The sequence below is a fragment of the Bombina bombina genome, chromosome 1 (genome assembly GCF_027579735.1).
Source record: "Bombina bombina isolate aBomBom1 chromosome 1, aBomBom1.pri, whole genome shotgun sequence".
In the NCBI taxonomy this organism is placed as follows: Eukaryota; Metazoa; Chordata; class Amphibia; order Anura; family Bombinatoridae; genus Bombina; species Bombina bombina.
In genome coordinates this window covers 1,462,373,438-1,462,394,930 of record NC_069499.1, presented here as the reverse complement: position 1 = coordinate 1,462,394,930, position 21,493 = coordinate 1,462,373,438, and the positions used below count along the sequence as shown (strand labels likewise).

The 21,493-nt window shown below is 39.6% G+C and overlaps 1 protein-coding gene across 1 annotated transcript in view; it reads right to left on the bottom strand.

Annotated features, from left to right (window-relative positions):
• Window positions 1–2,052: 2,052 nt before the first annotated feature.
• LOC128653250 (lysosomal alpha-glucosidase) overlaps window positions 2,053–21,493 on the bottom strand; it is a 44,228-nt gene continuing 24,787 nt past the window's right edge. The window contains exons 7-20 of the mRNA XM_053706441.1: window positions 15,985–16,103; window positions 15,758–15,889; window positions 15,489–15,599; window positions 14,826–14,939; window positions 14,666–14,750; window positions 13,641–13,758; window positions 12,717–12,850; window positions 11,051–11,202; window positions 9,371–9,519; window positions 9,140–9,281; window positions 8,959–9,057; window positions 2,688–2,852; window positions 2,433–2,579; window positions 2,053–2,291 (exon numbers count right to left, since the gene is read on the bottom strand). Of these exons, the coding sequence (XP_053562416.1) occupies window positions 2,229–2,291; window positions 2,433–2,579; window positions 2,688–2,852; window positions 8,959–9,057; window positions 9,140–9,281; window positions 9,371–9,519; window positions 11,051–11,202; window positions 12,717–12,850; window positions 13,641–13,758; window positions 14,666–14,750; window positions 14,826–14,939; window positions 15,489–15,599; window positions 15,758–15,889; window positions 15,985–16,103 (1,730 nt within the window). The 3' untranslated portion in view covers window positions 2,053–2,228. The remainder of the gene's footprint in view (window positions 2,292–2,432; window positions 2,580–2,687; window positions 2,853–8,958; window positions 9,058–9,139; window positions 9,282–9,370; window positions 9,520–11,050; window positions 11,203–12,716; window positions 12,851–13,640; window positions 13,759–14,665; window positions 14,751–14,825; window positions 14,940–15,488; window positions 15,600–15,757; window positions 15,890–15,984; window positions 16,104–21,493) is intronic.

Here is a 21,493-nt window from a genome sequence, read left to right as displayed (position 1 = left end):
CTTAGGTTTATTTAGATAGGTTTTTATTTGGGGGGTTTGGTTGTGTGGGTGGTGGGTTTTACTGTTGGGGGGTTGTTTGTATTTTTTTTTTTACAGGTAAAAGAGACGATTTATTTGGGGCAATGCCCCGCAAAAGGCCCTTTTAAGGGCCATTGGTAGTTTATTGTAGGCTAAGTTTTTTTTTTTAATTTTGGGGGTCTTTTTTATTTTGATTAGGAGTAATTATTTTTTATTTTTGATAATTTCGTTTTTTATTTTGTGTAATTTAGTGTTTTGTTTTTTTATGTATTTTTTTTAATGTATTGTATTAATTTAATTTATTTTATTGTAATGTTAGTTTTTAGTGTAAGGCAGGTTAGGTTTTATTTCACAGGTAAGTTTGTATTTATTTTAACTAGGTAGTTAGTAAATAGTTAACTATTTAATAACTAGTCTACCTAGTTAAAATAAATACAAACTTACCTGTGAAATAAAACCTAAGCTAGCTACAATATAACTATTAGTTATATTGTAGCTAGCTTAGGTTTTATTTTAAAGGTAAGTATTTAGTTTCAAATAGGAATTATTTAGGTAAAGTTTTATTTTAATTATATTTAAGTTAGGGGGGTTAGGGCAACGTTTAGGGTTAGGTTTAGGGGTTAATAGGTTTATTATAGCGGGCGGACGGCAGATTAGGGGTTAATAATCTTTAAATAGTGTTTGCGATGCGGTTTGGGGTTAATAGGTTTATTATAGTGGCAACGATGTTGGGAAGCGGCGGAATAGGGGTTAATACATTTTTTCAGTGGCGGCGATGTTCCGGAGCTACAGATTAGGGGTTATTAATTTAATTATAGCGTTCGCAATGCGGTAGGGCCTCAGTTTAGGGGTTAATAGGTAGTTTATGGGTGTTAGTGTACTTTGTGACAGTTTAGTTATGAATTTTATGCTACAGCTTTGTAACGTAAAACTCATAACTACTGACTTTAGATGGCGGTACGGATCTTATCATTTTAGGCTATACCGCTCACTTTTTGGCCTCACAGCAAAACTTGTAATACCGGCGGCTAGGGAAGTCCCATTGAAAAAGGACTTTTCTTAAAGTGCGGTACTGCTATTCTGACACCTTGTAATAGCGGCATTAGGGAAAAAGCATTGTTATGGGCCATAACGATGCTTTTTCACTCATAATGCCAAACTTGTAATCTAGCTGAGAATCTTTCTCCCTGTTAACTCTTTCCTGTCCTGAAGGATATTAACCCTTAGTCTCCATGTCACAAGTTATATAGTGTCTGCTCACTGCCATAAAAACCCTCTCCTGAAGGATTATGTGTCCCAAAGAAAATGCAGGTTAAAGCAACAGAAGGTTAACTTAACCTGTAGGTATCTTGTCTTAACCCCTTCAGTGCCAGCCTCCTAACCCCAGAAGACAAACGGCACTTACCTGCTCATCCAGCTGTCCGGCAGGGAGACAGCCCACAAGTATGAAAGAATGCCGCTTCTTACAGAGACCTGTGGAAACAGGAAAGATCAGAGTAAACCTACTCAGGCTTTCTATACAAGGGCAGCAATATGTCAGGAAAAACGCAGTGAGGCCCCCTCACAAGTTCCTAACTGCTTAAAAGCCACCACTGCCCTAGTGAAGAGACTAATGTGGAGTATGGCTAGACCCAATCTTGAGAGGAAAGATCAGAGCAAACCTACTCTGGCTTTCAAAATAATAAAATCTTGATTGAAGTGAAATAAATCCAATCTTCTTCAGACACTAAAAACTTCACCTTCTCCTTGCACTGAAGGCAAACAGAATGACTGGGGTTTGTGGGAAGGGAAGTGATACTTAACAGCTTTGCTGTGGTGCTCTTTGCCTCCTCCTGCTGGCCAGGAGTGATAGTCCCAACAGCAATTGATGATTCCATGGACTTACCGTGTCTTAAGAAAGAAAACACAGAGAAAGGGAAAAAAGGAAGGAAATTCATCTACATGAGTTACACACACACAGACATGGGTTAACAGTAAAAAGGTTACTAGAAGAATGGGTGAATCTGGCATCATTATATAAAACTTCACAATGTATTTAGAGCAATATTTTATTAAAAAAAAATTTTTTTTGATCAATTAGACTATCCCAACAAATGGGATAGAAGAGGATTCACTTTCACTAAAAGTCAAAGTGATTCCTGCGCAACAATAGATTATTCAGTGTTCATGAACGTCATCAGTGCTGGGTACGTAACAAATGGGCATTTTCTTCAGGACCATGTGATCATAAACTTTTCTTTTATTGGCAGGGACAGATTCTGTATTCTCAGGATCTGAAAGAGCAGGAAATATATAAGAGGTTTTGAAAGAATTGTGGATATATGGCATTAGTAGTAATTCCAACTTCTATTGCAATGCTATTTGTAAACATTTAAACATAATTTTATACCAAAGACAAAAACCCTGTACTGTACCTCTTCTAAATAGCTGAAATCTTCAGTGGGAACCCCATTAACCAGCACTTTTTGAGGGGGGTTGGTCACTCCGAATACACTCACATATGCTACAATTAGGGCATCTGCCTTACTATTCAGTTTGATCACTTCACTCAGCAGAGCATTCTATGAAAGAGAAGATTGTCAGCTTTTAAGCCAAGAATGTCTTTCAAGAAATAGTTTTACAAATCAAGCAAACATAAAAATATGTTGGTAATAGGGAAACAAACTCACATTTGCTGCCAGGAAGAGAATCTGGGTGTAATCCCCCCTCTCAAATGTCTCTAGACTGTCACCGTCATCCAAGAACAGATCCCCACGGGCTTCACTATTTGGCGTCAGGGCAACAATTAGCGCCAAGGAGTTGTTGATCATCTCCTCTGTGTTCAACTCAGGAATCTGAGGTATGGAAAATATAAATTAAAAATAAATTTAAAAACTAAGGCTTGAAAACATAATTTATGCCTACCTGGTAAATTCCTTTCTTGGTGGTGAGAGTCCATGATTCCTTACTTGTGAGAATTAATCCCCTGGCCACCAGAGGAGGCAAAGACACCCTACACCAGAGCTTTAAGTAACCCTCCTACTTCCCTTTCCCTCTCAGTAGTACGTATAGCCAAGGATAAGAGGAAAAAGAAAGATAGTAGGGTAAAGAGCTCCAAACCAGAACTGCCGCCAACTAGGAAAAATGGGAAGGTTTGTGGACTCTCACCACCAAGAAAGAAAATAATTTATCAGGTAAGAATAAATTATGTTTTCTTTCTTAAGATGGTGAGAGTCCACAATTATTTACTTGTGGGAACAAATACCCAAGCTGTGGAGTGAAAATGGGTGGTAAAGGAAGGAAAGGCTGGCACCTATTTACTAGAAACTATGGCCTGAAGAACCTTCCTACCAAAAACTGGCCAACATTCATACATAGAACTCCGTTTTGCACTCACATAGGTTTAAATGGCTTCAAGCGTTGCAAATTTTCTGTGCTTTGAATCACGTGTGCATGAGTCAGTATCTGTGCATTACTTATTCAGTGGTGCATAAATTATAAAAATGTATAATCAATTATTGTAACGACACTGTAGATAAATCCAGCACCAAGTATCTAAGTCCAATGTTGCAAAACCACAGATATAACAAAGCTAAGCTGTTTTGTAGAAAACATTTAACATCCGTCTCACACCAATGTTACCATAAAGCTGTATCTTGATAAATTTTCAGTGGTGAAAAAAACTGCCTCCACCGAGGCAAACACATCAAACTGATACCGTTTTGTAAAATTACGCAAGATGACCAAGTTGCAACATTGCAATTAGTACTACTGTAGCCTCATTCTTTAAAGGGACAGTCTGCAGCTTAATCTAAAGTAAGACTTTAAGATGACTAAGGTATAAATAGCCTCCTGCAGCCCTTTCTATATAATGCAGCAGTAAAAGTAAAACAGTTATTTTAAAATAATCTGGCTGCATTAAAGGCTTCACTAGTTACAAAAGACTCACTAATAGGATTCAACAGACTATCAATGCTATTCAGCAGATTGCATAGATGCAGCCCAGATCATGATGCTGAGCTTGGCAGCCATTTCAAAGTGACCAGAAACAATATTCATTTTAAAATAACTTTTTTTACTGTTACTGCTGCATTATATAGAAAGGGGTGCAGGAGGGTATTTGCAGCTTAATCTAAATACTTTAAAATGACTAAGGTGTAGACTATCCCTTTAAAGCCCAAGATGTAGAAACAGAACAAGTTGAATGAGCTGCAATTCATGAAGGTGACTATTACCCTGTCTCCAAGTAAGCCTTGTGAATCAAACCCTTTAGCTCTGAAGCTAAAGAAACGGAAGTGGTCTTCTGAACCCTTATGTTTACCTGAGAATAGGGCAAACAAGTTAGAGGACTGACAGAAATCCTTAGTAGTATGCAAATAGCATTTTAGTGCCCCAACCACAATCTCCTGATTAATGTTCCCTGTAGAAACCACCATAGGAAGAAAACTGGACAAGGTGGTAAAACTGTCTTGTTCTGATAAAATAAAAAAAATAAAATATGGTGGATCACAAGAGAGAGCCGATAATTCAGATACTCTACTAGCTGAGGAAATTGCTAATGAAAATAAAACTTTCCAAGATAACAACTGAATATCTAGTTTATACAAAGATTCAAAGACAGTTATAATTTATTGCAAAAAAAAAAAAAAAATAGAGTATCAATCACACTTTCAGAAAAGCCTCTCTTGGGCAAGACTAGGCGTTCAATCTCCACGAAGTCAGCCTCAGAGAATCGAGATTTTGATGTTGAAAAGGGCCCTGCGACAGGGTAACCGTCACGGCGGAGAGGATGATATTCCCACCAGACCTGCAAACCATGTCCTCCACGGCCCCGATAGAGCAATCAGAATGGCCGAAGCTTGCTCCTGTTTGATGCGTGCCACTACACGAGGTAGAAGTGGTAACGGTGGAAAAATGTAAGCTAGGCTGAACCCCCAAGGCACCGCTAAGGCATCTATCAGTTCTGCCTGGGGATCCCTGGACCTCGACCCGTATTGGGGTAGCTTGCAATTGAGTCTGGACGCCATGAGATCTATCTCAGGCGTTCCTCACCTGAGACAAATCTCTGCAAACACTTCGGGGTGAAGAGACCATTCCCCCGGATGGAAGGATTGTCTGCTGAGAAAGTCTTCTTCCAAGTTGTCCACATCTGGAATGTCAATTGCTGAGAGCGAGCAGCTGTGGGACTCCGCCCACTCCAAGATCCAAGACCCCTCCCTAATTGCTAGGGAGCTCTTCGTACCCCCCTGATGGTTGATTTAAGCCACTGAGGTAATGTTGTTGGTCTGGAATCTGATGAATCTTAATGACCCCAGATGGGGCCATGCCTTCAGAGCATTGTAGATTGCTCGGAGTTCCAGAATATTTATCGGAAGGAGAGACTCCTCCAGGGACCATTTTCCTTGCGCCATCCTGGCACCCCAAACAGCTCCCCATCCTGCCAGACTTGCATCCATGGTCACAATCTCCCAGGACGGTCTCAAGAAGGATGTCCCCATGGACAGTTGCTCCGGACGGATCCACCAAGAGAGGGAGATCCGAGTCCTAGCATCCATGGATATCTGCTGTGATAGATCTGAATGATCGCCGTTCCACTGTCTCAACATGCACAATTGAAGAGGCCTGAGATGGAACCTGGCAAATGGAATAACGTCTATGCTGGAGACCACAAGTCCGATCACCTCTATACACTGAGCCACCAAGGGGCTTGAGGAGGACTGAAAGGCAAGACAAGAGGATGTAATCTTCCTGCATCGATGGTCTGTGAGAAATATTTTCATGGACATAGAGTCTATTATCGTGCCCAGGAACTCCACCCTGTTGCTGGGAACCAAGGAATTCTTTCCTAAGTTGATCTTCCAACCGTGAGATTGGAGCAAAAGAAGAGCCCTCGAATGATCCTCTGCAAGACTGAACAACGGCGCCTGGACTAGAATGTCGTCCAGATAGGGCGCCACAGCAATGCTTCTGGCTCTGGCCACTGCATGCAGTGCCCCCAGAACCTTTGTGAAGACTCTCGGGTCGCCGCCAGACCAAAAGGGGAGGGCCACAAACTGGATGTGTTGGTCCAGAAACGCAAATCTTAGGAACTTGAAGTGGTCCCTGTGGATTGGCACATGAAGGTAAGCGTCCTTCAAGTCTATAGTTGTCATGAACTGCCCCTCTTGAACTAGGGGCAGAATAGATCTGATCGTTTCCATTTTGAACGATGGAACACTCAGAAACTTGTTTAAACACTTTAGGTCCAGAATCTTCTTTGGAACCACAAAAAGATTTGAAAAGTACCCTACACCCCACTCCGCTAGGGGTACTGGTATGATAATGCCGAGAGAGGAGAGATCCCTCACACACTCTAGAAAGGCCTCTCTCTTTTCCGGTCTTGAAGACAGGCTTGACAGGAGGAATCTGCCCCTGGGCGGATGGGATCTGAACCCTATCCTGTAACCCTGGGCGACAACCTCCAGAACCCAAGGGTCCTGAACGTCCTGTAAACAGGCTTCTGAGAAGAGAGATAATCTGCCCCCTACTTGGTCCGAAGACCGGTCGGGGGCCGCCCCTTCATGCCGATTTTGTCTCGGCGGGCTTCTTGCTCTGCTTAGACTTGATCCAAGAGTGAGCCGACTTCCAAGATCCCTTGGACTGGTCCGATTTCGCATCGGGTTGCTGGCGCTGGGTCTTGTCCGCACAAAACTGACGAAAAGTAGATCCTTTAGGCTTAGCCTTCTTATCCTGCGATAGGAAAGCTCCCTTGCCTCCCGTAATCGTGGATATGATCGAATCCAATCCTGGACCGAACAGAATCTTTCCTTGAAAAGGCAGGGACAACAGCCTCAACTTAGAGGTCATGTCCACAGACCAAGACTTTAGCCACAGAGCTCTGCGAGCTAAAACGGAAAAACCTGACAGCTTAGCGTTCAGGCGAATAATTTGCATATTGGCATCACATATGAAAGAATTGGCGATTTTCAGCGCCTTAATCTTGTCCTGTATCTCGTTGATGGAAGTCTCTCCCTCGACCATTTTACACAGGGATTCACACCAATATGTTGCAGCTCCGGAGACTGCGGCTACATCTGCTGCCGGCTGAAAAACAAACCCCGTGTGTTGAAACATTTTCCTTAACATGTTTTCCAACTTTTTATCCATGGGCTCTTTAAACGACAAACTATCCTCGAGGGGAATAGTTGTCTGCTTTGCGAGCGTGGAGATAGCACTAGCCACCTTAGGGACAGTACCCCACAGCTCCAGCTGAGAGTCCAGAACGGGGAACAGTTTCTTAAAGGAAGAAGGGGAAAAGGAAGAACCTAATCACTCCCATTAATTCTTAATAATATTTTCCATCTTAACAGGAACCGGGAAGGCCTGAGGCACCACCCTGTCCTCATATACCTTATCAAGCTTAGGAACCGCAGGTTCTTCTGGAAGTTTCGGTTCCGGAACTTTCAGAAAAGCAAGCACATGTTTCAGCAAAAAGCACAAATTTTCCTTCCTAAACCTAAAGTCAGACTCCTCCTGGAGGTTTAGATGACTCATTTAATCCCTGATCTGAAATTGAGGACGATTCATCAGAAAACAGTTCACCTTCACAGAGAGCAAAAGATTTGTCAGAGATCTGAGCTAGCTTGACAGCCAAAGAAACTGTGGGTACCTCTCCTCTAGTATAGGAACTTGAAGAAATAGATTTTCATTTGCGCTTACTTAAAAGGTGGCATTAACTGCCATAAATTGTGGACTTTAAGTCTTAAAATCTGGAGAAAAATCAGTCATGCCACCCTGAGTAGTAGACACTGGCAGGAGCAAACTGGAGAAACAGTAGTAGTCATAGAAATTAAGACTGTATAACAGAACTTAGACAAGTACTGCAAATCTAAGTAGGAGGACAGATAGCAATGAATTTGCATATAAGTTAATAAAATTAGAATATGTTATCCCATTTAGTTGACTGTGGCAGTGAGCGCCTCTCAGCTTTGGCAAGCGGCTCTGTGATGTGCTGTACTGCAGCAGTTGCTTTAATAAAGTTAAAATATGACTTCCACATAAGACAATATGAAGGTACGTATTTGCCAAGAAGTCTGGATATTTAAGACATTATCACAATGATGGCTATAATGTACACTAGGTAGTGTATCTACTAATAGCCTAAGGGCTGTGTGAAGATGCAGGCACTTACCCTGTAGCTGCCTACTCTGCTGATCTTACCCTGGGTATAGCCTGAGGATACAAGAGATCACCAATCCAGTACTGTAACTTACAGTAGAGGATATGAGTAAGTACATCTTCATGGCCCAACAGGAGGCTGTGAGAAGAACTATCCCAGCGACACTACTACTCCCAAAAGAAGATTTACATTGCATATCCAAGTACTAAGTCCCTCTATTCCAGGAACTATCCTATGAGTAAAAATCCTTGTAATTCTTCAATAAATCCTGAACACATCTATCCTTGCCTTCTCATTGATGAGGCAAATAACTAAAATGGATGGAAAGGGAAGTAGGAGGGATACGTAAAGGGACATCAAACCCAAATGTATTCTCTCATGATTAAGACAGAGCATACAATTTTATATAAAACTTTACAATATATTTCTATTATCTAATTTGTTTCATTCTCTTTGTATCCTTTGTTGAAATGGATACCTAGGTAGGTTCAGAAGCTGCTGATTAGTGGTTGCACATATTGTGATTGGCTTTCAGCCAACTCCCATTAGTGCATTACGGCTCATTTAACACAGGATAACAAGAGAATAAAGTAAATGAGATATTTTAAGAAAATTGGAAAGTTGTTTAGAATTGTATGCTCTATCTGAATCATGAAATACATTTTGGTGGCCAGGAGATGAATGAGTAAGGGATCATGGACTCTCACCACCTAAAGAAATATTGTGCAGAGCAACCATCTGTAATAAGCTCCCAAAATAACTGCTTGCGTCTAAGAGTTCTAACAAAGACTCTCACTTCTTACCTGACCAGGAACGATGTAGCCACCTCTTATGTGAAGATTTATGATATCCAGTGAGCCAGGCAGCAGGATCCATTGACCTTTACTTTGAATACCTTCACCCTGCCAGATATCAAACATCATTATAGAAATAATACAGTGTGAGACAAATACAGATCATAAAAAGAAGAACAGAGGAACACACCGAAAATGGAGAGTACCAAGTGCCAGGAGGGAAGTATCCATTCACTTCTGTTTTCCCCTGCTCCAAAACGGGAGTTATTAGCAAAGCTTCCCCCCACAGAAACTGGCGGTCAATTGTCCATGTGTTTGGGTCAGAGGGGAACCTTTAAATGAGAGATATGAACCATATGAGTGAAGCAATATCTCTGTAGTAACAAGTCACACCCTACCCTTCCTCAGCACAATTACTCACTCTATGAAGAGAGCTCGAGCGACAGTCTCCCCTGTAGTGTGGGCCTTGTGGAACAGTGTGTACAGATATGGGAGCAGCGAATAGCGCATGACTAAGGCTGTCCTTATGGCATTCTGAGCTTGCTCACTGAATACAAATGGCTCCTGGGCCTGAAGAGGAACAGAGGTTATAATGAGAGAACTCAGATAAACCACAGAATACTACAATAAATCAAAAAGTATTAAAAGATTGTATTATTGACTTGAAAAAGGGGACATTAAACCCAAAATGTTTCTATCATGATTCAGATAGAACATACAATTTTAAACAACTTTCCAATTTATTTCTATTATCAAATTGTATTAGTTTTATTGTTATTCTTTTTTTTTTTAAAGCAGGGATGTAACTTCAAGAGTGTGCACGTGTCTGGCAGCAGTTTTGCAACAATATTATACATTAGCAAAAGCACTACATGGCAGCACTTTTTCCTGCCATGTGCACGCTACCTATATAGATACCTCTTAAACAAAGAACATGAGAACGATGCTAATTTGATAATAGAAGTAAAGTAGAAAATAGTTTTCTCTATCTGAATCATGAAGAAAAAAAAAATTGTGTTTCATGTCCATCTCAACTTGTTTTTGATATATAAGTATATGTCAAATGATATATATGTAGTAGCATCAGGGCTATGAAGTCTGGAGTATGCAATCCATTCTCTCTCTGGGGAAAGTGAGAAAAAAAAAAAAGTTTTCAAAGTTTAATCGCAGGAAAAACCGGCAATATAAATAAAGTGAATTACAAACAGCCTAGGTTACAAGTGGAGATCTATAGGGCAGGGTGTGATCCTTAGAGCGACCTTGCACTTAGAAGAGTGCACAATCTGGTATTACAAGTGGAAGGTATAAAGGTTTACCAAAGAATCTTAATGCCCCGAACATAATTCGTAGCGTGCCCTAAACTATAGTATAGCACAGAGAGTGCTATGAGTGTTCATATTACAAGTGGCAAATTAAGTGTTGAGCTTGAGGGTACGAAAACTCGGCTAAGCGATTGCTGTCATGAGCACTGCAGCACACACCCCTTAGAAATCTATTATGTATATTTAGCACACCTAAACTATTCAACATGCCGGTGTTAGCGCGCCCTAGACTTTTTTACTTGAATGTTAAAATGTTACTTTCTATGTAAAATAAAGTGCTATTTATTGCGGTTGACAGATGTTAACGCGCAATAGCACTAATAACGTTGTGTTCCATTTGTAATCCAGCCGAAAGTTTTTCGACAATACATAAATTAAACATTTTTAATATAGAATTTAATTTTGAGTTATATCTTTTTAAGTGACTATTGGGCTTAGATAGTGCTTAAACTGAAACTTATAACCAGAAAAAAAAAATGAATGGACTGTACAACGGAGAAAGGCGATAAAACATCAAAAGGAACGGAAACAGTTAAACAAAACATAAGATTCCGTGCTATGCAATTGTGTTCTATGCTTCAGGGCAGAACAAGAAAGGTAAAATTCACTTACAGCGCTCTCCAGTTCCTGCGTTATTATAGGCATCTAATTAACTAAAACTCATTCACCTCTCTATTATATAGTAGATCAGCAGCAGAGAATAACCAATCACTGGGACAGAAGTAATAGGAGGGGTGTTTTTCCTAGTGCTAAGTAAAACGTAGAGGGCAGTCTCTCACCTTAGAATCACGGTCATTGTGGTTTCTCATGAAGGGATAGAACGCTCCGAGCTGACTCCAGCGTACACACAACTCCTCTGTAGTGTCACCCCCAAACCCACAGATATCTGCTCCCACTAGGGGCACGCCATACATGTTAAACAGGAGGATAGCTGCAGGATAGGGGAGATACGGCCCAATAAGAATAAGGAACTGCCTGATAAGTCACACTCCGTTAAGAGGAATAAAAGATACATAAAAGGCAATAGCAAAATTATCACATCCAATTATAAAGAGATTTTAAGCAGCCTGGGACTTGCAAGAAAGCATGTATCAGGCATGTGCAGGCACAGCCACATTATTTTCCTCAGTTTAAGAAAGTTTACTATGAAATCTATGTAAACGGGATGTTCCTGTAATAAGGAGGAGAAAAAAACAAAACAAAACACTTTTCTTTATATCTATGCTTGCGAGATATGTCAACGTCCACAAGTAAAGCAGTGACGGTTCTGTTGAGCAGCCAGTGAGCAAACAGCGCTTACAGTCTACTTGTACACAGACATGCACTTAGTGTTTTAAAATCAATATAAAATGGTTTTGACTTTTCCACGGAAACATATTTTAATATTTTTACATTTAAATTAATCACATGATATAAATGTTTAGAGATTATTGTCCCTTTAAATTGACATGATACTCAAATTTTCTGGGGGGGTTTTGTTCGTTTTTAAAGAATCAGTGCTTTGATATTTTTTTTTTTTAAATGATAATGTTCCTATGCTGAATAAGCCAACTTATTATGACGGATTTTTAAGGTGGGTGGCGGGAGCGCAGGGTATTAGAATGGTACGTCTAGATTAAAAATTGACTTACAGCGCATCTTCATTAGAAATGATCAATTAAAGTCCATCTAAAATATCACAGACTCTGGACCTTATTTTAAAACATGTAATGTTAAAAATAAGAAAACAAAAAAAGAGAGCGCAATACTCTAATGCCCCAAAGAAATGACACCGTCTTACTTGAACAGTTAAATACAGATGATACGAGGTTCTGAATATAAACTTGTTGATGAAATAGGTCCAAGAGCCATATATGAGCTTTAAGCTGCTTTATTCAAAATCCTGCTTGTTCCACAGCTAAACAACCCATCAATCTCCAATCTAAACCCACAACAGTGTGAAATAAAAAACAACAAGGTTTATTTAATATAAAACCACTTCTACTCACAAATCCATATATGTGCACAATAAAAACAGTAATAGTGTGGGAGTCAGGAGAATATTCCGATCCACTCTGTTCAAGTTTGTCCGTGTCGGTGTGTGACGTCCCCACCACGGCAATTTCTGAGATGATCCACCTCCTCTCCCTGTCAGTCTGAGTCTTTAAACACACACTAATCCCCCAACGCGTTTCCCAGCCTCTCCTGGCCGCTTTTCTCAAGGGCATATATATTTTATGTGTTTGTGAGTGAAAAGAGTGTTTTATATTAAACGTTGTTTTTGACCTCACACTATTGTAGCTGTGTATCCCTTTGCGCTTTAAGATTGATGTAAAGTTTACCATCACTTTAAAGTTAAAACACATTTGCCTAACCATTTTTCACACAAAAAAATATTTTTAACATGCTTAAGAGCTTTTATATGCGTAAGAGTTGTGAGCGTGTGCCTTTAAGTAGAGACTCTACCTGGTACAGAGTAGTATAGCTGCTCCCAGGTGGCCGGCACATCTCCTGTCCAGTGTCCAGCGTAATGTCCATGACTTGAAAATGTGGAACGAGAAATAATAAAGGGACGCTTCCTCCGAACTTTCACCAAGGCGCTAAGGAGTGACAAAATAGATCTCTTTAAGGAGAAATGAAACTTGTGGTATTTTTCTTTAGCTGGATACAAAATGTCTCAATATAAGTAACCTGTTTGTATTGTTATATGGAAATAGTACCTAAACTTTTTCAGTCACTTATATTAAAGGTTAAGTAAAAGCTATTTACAGTTAAAATATATACTTCCATTGCCAAATTTACTTTATTCTCTTGTAATGCTTTGCAGAAAATACCTAAGTAGGCCCAGGGACGTGCCTGTTTTAAGCACTATATGATAGCAGTGTTTGCAATAATGTATAACATTGTTAACACGCATTGTAGTGCTAAAATGATATGATCCAATTCATTACAGCATGTAATTTGTGCACTAGCGACCCTGCAATGCTATGTGTAACCCCCACAAGTTTATTACTGCAGAATTACGAAGAGAACTATGTTTAAGCCCCACAAAGGGGTTAAACACATAGGTAAAGTAAGCTTCTGAACTGTAATACATCTTTAAGTGAAAACATTTGGTTATTGCCACAATACAAATAAACACTGTGTCCACGTTCAACCTTTGCAGGGTTTAAAAACAGTGCATTTTGTTATATTAGGATTGTTTATTTGTGTCCCTCATATCTTCTGCCGCAATGAAATGCATGCTGGGAAAGCGTTACTACATCTCACTATATAATTTTTTCAAATCTACACAGTGGAAGGAAATTCCATATTTAAGTTTAAAGATATTTTAACAAGGTCACAGCAGCATAAGGACTCCTCTGAGCCGGGGTCACTCCCCTTACTTACTAGTGTGACGCTATAGCTTCCGTGAGGCCGTACAGATTGTGCAGGTTGTAGTGGGTAGAGTAGTTCTGGTGGCTGGAAGCACAGATTGTTGTATGTCTTAAGGCACCTCCTGCGACCCCTGGCCAGATCAAAAGAGAAAATAGAACAGCTGACATCTAAACCAGGGTTTCTTTTCACCATAAAACTTTATTTAACCAACTCTGAAGCATCATCGTAACTTAAATAATGCTCACAGATTCTTTACAGCAGCAAAAATGCAGCTTAATATATTTTTACATAAATACTATTAGGAAATGCTTAGATCAAAAGAAAAATAAATGTAAGATTCAGCGTTAGGTTTAGTTTTTTTACATAAACTATATAAAACGATGAATCTGAGAACAAAGAAAATTCTAAGAATGGGTTGAATCCATAAATTCCAGTGCCTCTGTGCTAGACCCATGTTTGTATAACTGATAACATTTAAACAAGAAAGGCAGCCGCCCAGCACAACTGGTACCTCTGGCAAGGCTGCTCTCCCACCCCCCCAAATGAGTGTCCTGTGGCCAGCGGAACCAACAGCGTTGTTTATAAAAGGTTAACAGGCAACATGGAGTTTTGTAGCTGAAGGAGCTGTGCTGATACATAATACTCATCTTTGGGCAGAGTTGCCTCACCAAGGTTTCTAGTAGTTTGGTTTTGGTGTATGAAGTGTCAAGCTATCTGGCGCCCTGGTATGTTTAGATCATTTCAGAATGGCTTGAGAGGTTAACAAAATCAGATACCTTATTGCTGCCTGAGTGTGAATCACTTTATATGGATTGTTTGGCTTTTTGAAGATTTATTTTGTCATTTTTATTGAGTTGTCCACATTTGTGATTAATTAAAACATTTCCATTATTACTAATTATATTGGATATTTAGTCTGTGCCTAGAGTGTGCCCCCCCCCCCCCCCATGGGAACTCTTATTAGATCTACTGTTCTTTGTATTAACGAAAGGGTGTGAGACAGCCATATTAGGTCTCACACATTTTACCAGAATTACCTGGGACATATGGAGGGCTTTCTAATTCGTTATCCGGACAGTTATCTATAGAGCCATGGACAAAGTTAGATGGTTCATTCATGTCCTGTGAGAGAGGAGGAAAGGTCAGAGGGAGAAATAACAGCAGGTAGAAGGAACAAATGTGAGCAATGTCACTTACAATCCACATCCCATCAAATGGAACTTGGTCATGAAAATTCTGCACCAGGTCATACCACCAGCTAAATGTCTCTGGGTTTGTGAAGTCAGGGTACACTGTGAGACCAGGCCAGACCTATGGAGTCAGAGCAGAGGGAACATTAAAAATACAGAGACACAAAATCAAGTACAGGAACATCAGGTGTGAGTTAAAGTGAAAGTAAATCCTAGCGTTTTACAAACGCTAGGATTTACTATTGAAACAAATAAAGGGGACTTTCATTCATGAAATATAAGATACATCATGTAGAAAGCTCCTTTACTTGATTCAATCAATCGCCGTTTTTACCTTTTACAGCAGCCCACGGCAAAAAAAAAGCCACTTAGCCAATAGCTGTGCGGTAAATCCGGCTCCCATGTTTGTAAAACGCTAGGATTTACTTTCACTTTAAGACAGGAAGGAAACCAGAGATCTATGAGACATAAAAAAGGAAAGGAAGTGAAAAAAAAGAGAAGAAGAGAAAGAGAAGAACAGAAGAAGAGACCTAAAGAGAAGGACAAATAAATGAAAGAAAAAGAGAATAAGGCACACAGAACGATCAGTGTATGATGTACATTTTTAATGGGATGAGTATGTAAAGGGTTTGCTCTCATTAGTGGTCAACCCATGCCCAGTGAGCGTTACCTTCCCCACTAGGGGCTGTCCAGTTGCGTTAGTGATGAACACCCCTCGCTTCAGTCCATCATCGTATGGTGGGTAACATCCAGGGGGACCGGTGTTACTGATGGCTGGATCCTAGTAAAGAGATGTGTAGATAATAAGACATAATAGAAGTTAGGTATGACAACGTAGAGCACTTCTCTTTGTTAAAGAAAAAATGCTACAGAAAACGCTACCTGCTACCCACAGCCCTTTACCAGCCAAGAGTCTAATGCGGCTTTGTCCTTTCTTACCACAATCATGACATATTTCAAGCCCTGTTGATGAAACTCCTTCACCATCTCTGAATAATCCCCAAATCTTTTCTGGTCATATGTGAAATCATGAAATGCATCCATATAATCAATGTCATTCCACTGGACGTCCTGTGTAGAAGTTAATGGTATTACAATATTTTGCTCTCCCAGTGGTCTATGCCAATCTCCGATTAGATTCAAGAGATTATCTGGTGGTCACTTACCATGGGCATATGAGCTTCTCTCATCTTTTTTACCACCTGACGGGTCAGGTTCGATGTGCTGTACCCCCAGCGACACAAGTGGAATCCAAGCCCCCAGTAAGGCGGCATGAATGGGAAGCCTGCAAAGTAAAGTGATAATTATTTATATATGTTGTAGAAACCACTACTAATGAGCTAATGCCACCATCCTATTCCAGAATATTCTAAACATAGCATTACCTTTAAAAGACCATTAAATGCAGTAGAATTGCATACTCAGCAAATACATAATAAAATGACTAAAATAGGACTTACTCTAAAATTCAAAACGAGCTATTTTTTCTGGCAAGTTTCAAAATGTCCTTAGATTTCCCTTCTACCTCTATCATGTGGCAGCCATCAGATAATCACAGACATATAGATATGCAAAATTAACTCTGGCATATGCTCAGTAGGACCTGGTGCCTCAGGAAGTGTGCATATATAAAAAGACTGCACAATTTGGAAAGTTTTCTTTTTTTCTAAAACGACTTGCTCTATCTAAATCATAAAAGTTGAATTTTGACTTTAGTTTCCCTTTAAACATTTCAGCTACCAGTGTGCGTCATTGTTTTAACCTACAGAGTTTACATTTTTCATGTTTAATTACAAACATAGGATTATATCACATGTAGCCATGTTTAATTACAAACATTGTAATTAAACATGGTTACATGTGATATAATCCTATGTTTGTAATTAAACATGATTACATGTGATATAATCCTAACCTAGCTAGGAAGGTTATCTTTTTAGATATGGGGAGCTGTTGAATACATGGAATACATTTATAATATAGATACTACTGATAAATACTGTAAGGGAAGATAAGAATACTAGGAATATCCATAAAGCTATCCAGAGATTTAATTAATCTTGCACTAAATAAATATGGAATGATAGGCATTTTGTTTCTTATTTAATTTCAAAATCTATTGAGGGGTTTTTACAAAGCCAAATTTCAAAACACACGTATTAAAATCCTGAAGCTAGCCCTTCATTCACCAGATTTTATTAATCATTGATGATAAAACGTAGAGAAAACATTAAGATGCCATCTCTGGCACATAAAGACAGAACTTAATTAGTTGAACGATAAGTATTTTTAATATCCAGTGGTGTTATCTTTGCAGAAGAAGCTTCAATACTGATACCAGAGATGGAAATTTCCACTAGTCCACAAGTAAGATACTCCAGTGGATGATTTAAAAAAAAAATTTTTTTTTAAAAATGGACATATTCCTATTTTTAATACTGAATGGCCTAGTAACATTTTCCTCTGGACTAGTTATTTTTCTCATGCATACAGAAAGAGAAGCGAATGGAATGGTAGCTCAGTAGCTCATCCTATGGAGAGTTTCCACCTAGGAGCAGCCTCTTTTAGCCCAATTGTGCTTTTCACAGAGGACAACTTTCCTGAAGTTTATCCTTCTGATCCTCTGATATTTTTTTCACCCGTGATAATATATACTTTCCAACCAAGCTAATAGAAGACAATGCATACAACTATTTAGTAGATTGTCAGGCTGTATCACACTTAGCAAGGAAGGAGCCACTAAAAATGCCTTTAGGTACATGGCTTTGCACAGATCTTAGTTTGGTGATCCTTCACAAGCATAAATCCAGCTCAGAAAAGAGCTGAAGTCCACGAAGGGCCGCCTACTTCCGCATTCAGTAGATAACAAAGCTGCTGAATGCCCATGTCTATTATAAAGTTCTCATTGATATTAAGAAATATGAGCATTACTGTGCAGACATAACACAAAAAGTATTATACGTATTTGGGTCTTACATAAAATACTCCCTGCAGCCTTAATTATCTCTTTATTTTGCATTTGCCCATGTGTATGTCACCAAATTCAACCTCAAGTTTTTCATGGTTTTTAAACAGAAAGGATACCAGTTACCAGGAACACCCTCCCTAATTCATGGATGCTATTTAGAGTCAGGTGGAGGGGTTGTAGGTTATAATAAAAGTTCAGTTTGGGACAAGTAGGCCAATAGACCATATAGGCAAAGATCAGTTGTCAGTAAAAGTAGTGAGGTACAGGAGGGAAAACCAAACTGATAACCGGGGAAAGGCAGGGTCAAACAAGACCAGCAGGAAGAAGGCAAAATCAGCAGGCAAAAACATAATTTATGTAAGAACTTACCTGATAAATTCATTTCTTTCATATTAGCAAGAGTCCATGAGCTAGTGACGTATGGGATATACATTCCTACCAGGAGGGGCAAAGTTTCCCAAACCTTAAAATGCCTATAAATACACCCCTCACCACACCCACAATTCAGTTTAACAAATAGCCAAGAAGTGGGGGTGATAAGAAAAAAGTGCGAAAGCATATAAAATAAGGAATTGGAATAATTGTGCTTTATACAAAAAAATCATAACCACCACAAAAAAAGGGCGGGCCTCATGGACTCTTGCTAATATGAAAGAAATGAATTTATCAGGTAAGTTCTTACATAAATTATGTTTTCTTTCATGTAATTAGCAAGAGTCCATGAGCTAGTGACGTATGGGATAATGACTACCCAAGATGTGGATCTTTCCACACAAGAGTCACTAGAGAGGGAGGGATAAAATAAAGACAGCCAATTCCTGCTGAAAATAATCCACACCCAAAATAAAGTTTAATGAAAAACATAAGCAGAAGATTCAAACTGAAACCGCTGCCTGAAGTACTTTTCTACCAAAAACTGCTTCAGAAGAAGAAAATACAACAAAATGGTAGAATTTGGTAAAAGTATGCAAAGAGGACCAAGTTGCCGCTTTGCAAATCTGATCAACCGAAGCTTCATTCCTAAACGCCTAGGAAGTAGAAACTGACCTAGTAGAATGAGCTGTAATCCTATGAGGCGGAGTCTTACCCTACTCAACATAGGCAAGATGAATTAAAGATTTCAACCAAGATGCCAAAGAAATGGCAGAAGTTTTCTGGCCTTTCTAAAACCGGAAAAGATAACAAATAAACTAGAAGTCTTTCGGAAAGACTTAGTAGCTTTAACATAATATTTCAAAGCTCTAAAAACATCCAAAGAATGCAACGATTTCTCCTTAGAATTCTTAGGATTAAGACATAATGAAGGAACCACAATGTCTCTACTAATGTTGTTGGAATTCACAACTTAGGTAAAAATTCAAAAGAAGTTCGCAACACCGCCTTATCCTGATGAAAAATCAGAAAAGGAGACTCACAAGAAAGAGCAGATAATTCAGAAACTCTTCTGGCAGAAGAGATGGCCAAAAGGAACAAAACTTTCCAAGAAAGTAATTTAATATCCAATGAATGCATAGGTTCAAATGGAGGAGCTTGAAGAGCCCCCAGAACCAAATTCAAACTCCAAGGAGGAGAAATTGACTTAATGACAGGCTTTATACGAACCAAAGCTTGTACAAAACAATGAATATCAGGAAGAATAGCAATCTTTCTGTGAAAAAGAACAGAAAGAGCAGAGATTTGACCTTTCAAGGAACTTGCGAACAAACCCTTATCTAAACCATCCTGAAGAAACTGTAATATTCTCGGTATTCTAAAAGAATGCCAAGAAAAATGATGAGAAAGACACCAAGAAATATAAGTCTTCCAGACTCTATAATATATCTCTCTGGATACAGATTTACGAGCCTGTAACATAGTATTAATCACAGAGTCAGAGAAACCTCTTTGACCAAGAATCAAGCGTTCATTCTCCATACCTTTAAATTTAAGGATTTCAGATCCTGATGGAAAAAAAGGACCTTGAGACAAAAAGTCTGGTCTTAACAGAAGAGTCCACGGTTGGCAAGAGGCCATCCGGACAAGATCCGCATACCAAAACCTGTGAGGCCATGCCGGAGCTACCAGCAGAACAAACGAGCATTCCTTCAGAATCTTGGAGATTACTCTTGGAAGAAGAACTAGAGGCGGAAAGATATAGGCAGGATGATACTTCCAAGGAAGTGATAATGCATCCACTGCCTCCGCCTGAGGATCCCGGGATCTGGACAGATACCTGGGAAGTTTCTTGTTTAGATGAGAAGCCATCAGATCTATTTCTGGAAGTTCCCACATTTGAACAATCTGAAGAAATACCTCTGGGTGAAGAGACCATTCGCCCGGATGCAACGTTTGGCGACTGAGATAATCCGCTTTCCAATTGTCCATACCTGGGATATGAACCGCAGAGATTAGACAGGAGCTGGATTCCGCCCAAACCAAAATTCGAGATACTTCTTTCATAGCCAGAGGACTGTGAGTCCCTCCTTGATGATTGATGTATGCCACAGTTGTGACATTGTCTATCTGAAAACAAATGAACAACTATCTCTTCAGAAGAGGCCTAGACTGAAGAGCTCTGAAAATTGCACGGAGTTCCAAAATATTGATCGGAAATCTCACCTCCTGAGATTCCCAAACCCCTTGTGCCGTCAGATACCCCCACACAGCTCCCCAACCTGTAAGACTTGCATCTGTTGAGATTATAGTCCAGGTCGGAAGAACAAAAAAGCCCCCTGAACTAAACGATGGTGATCTGTCCACCATGTCAGAGAGTGTCGTAAAATCGGTTTAAAGATATTAATTGAGATATCTTTGAGTAATCCCTGCACCATTGGTTCAGCATACAGAGCTGAAGAGGTCGCATGTGAAAACGAGCAAAGGAGATCGCATCTGATGCGGCAGTCCTAAGACCCAACATTTCCATGCATAAGGCTACCAAAGGGAATGATTGTGACTGAAGGTTTTGACAAGCTGATATCAATGTTAAACTTCTCTTGTCTGACAAGGACAGAGTCATAGACACTGAATTTATCTAGAAACCTAAAAAGGTTACCCTTGTCTGAGAAATCAATGAACTGATTGGTAAATTGATCCTCCAACCATGAACTTGAAGAAACAACACAAGTCGATTCGTATGAGATTCTTCGAAAATGAGAAGACTGAGCAAGTACCAAGATATCGTCCAAATAAGGAAATACCAAAACCCTATTCTCTGATTACAGAAAGAAGGGCACCGAGAACCTTTGAAAAAAATTCTTGGAACTGAGGCTAGGCCAAACGGTAGAGCCACAAAACTGGTAATGCTCGTCTAAAAAGAGAATCTCAGACGCTAAAAGTGATCTGGATGAATCGGAATATGCAGATACACATCCTGTAAATCTATTGTAGACATATAATGCCCTTGCTAAACAAAAGGCAGGATAGTCCTACAGTAACCATCTTGAATGTTGGTATCCTAACATAACGATTCAATAATGATAGATCCGGAACTGGTCTGAAGGAATTGACCTTCTTTGGTACAATGAAGAGATAAAATAAAACCCCAGCCCCTGTTCCAGAACTGGAACTGGCATAAATACTCCAGCCAACTCTAGATCTGAAACACATTTCAGAAATGCTGAGCCTTTGCTGTGTTAACTGGGACACGGGAAAGAAAAGAATCTCTTAGCAGGAGGCCTTAACTTGAAGCCAATTCTGTACCTTTCTGAAACAATGTTTCTGAAACCAGA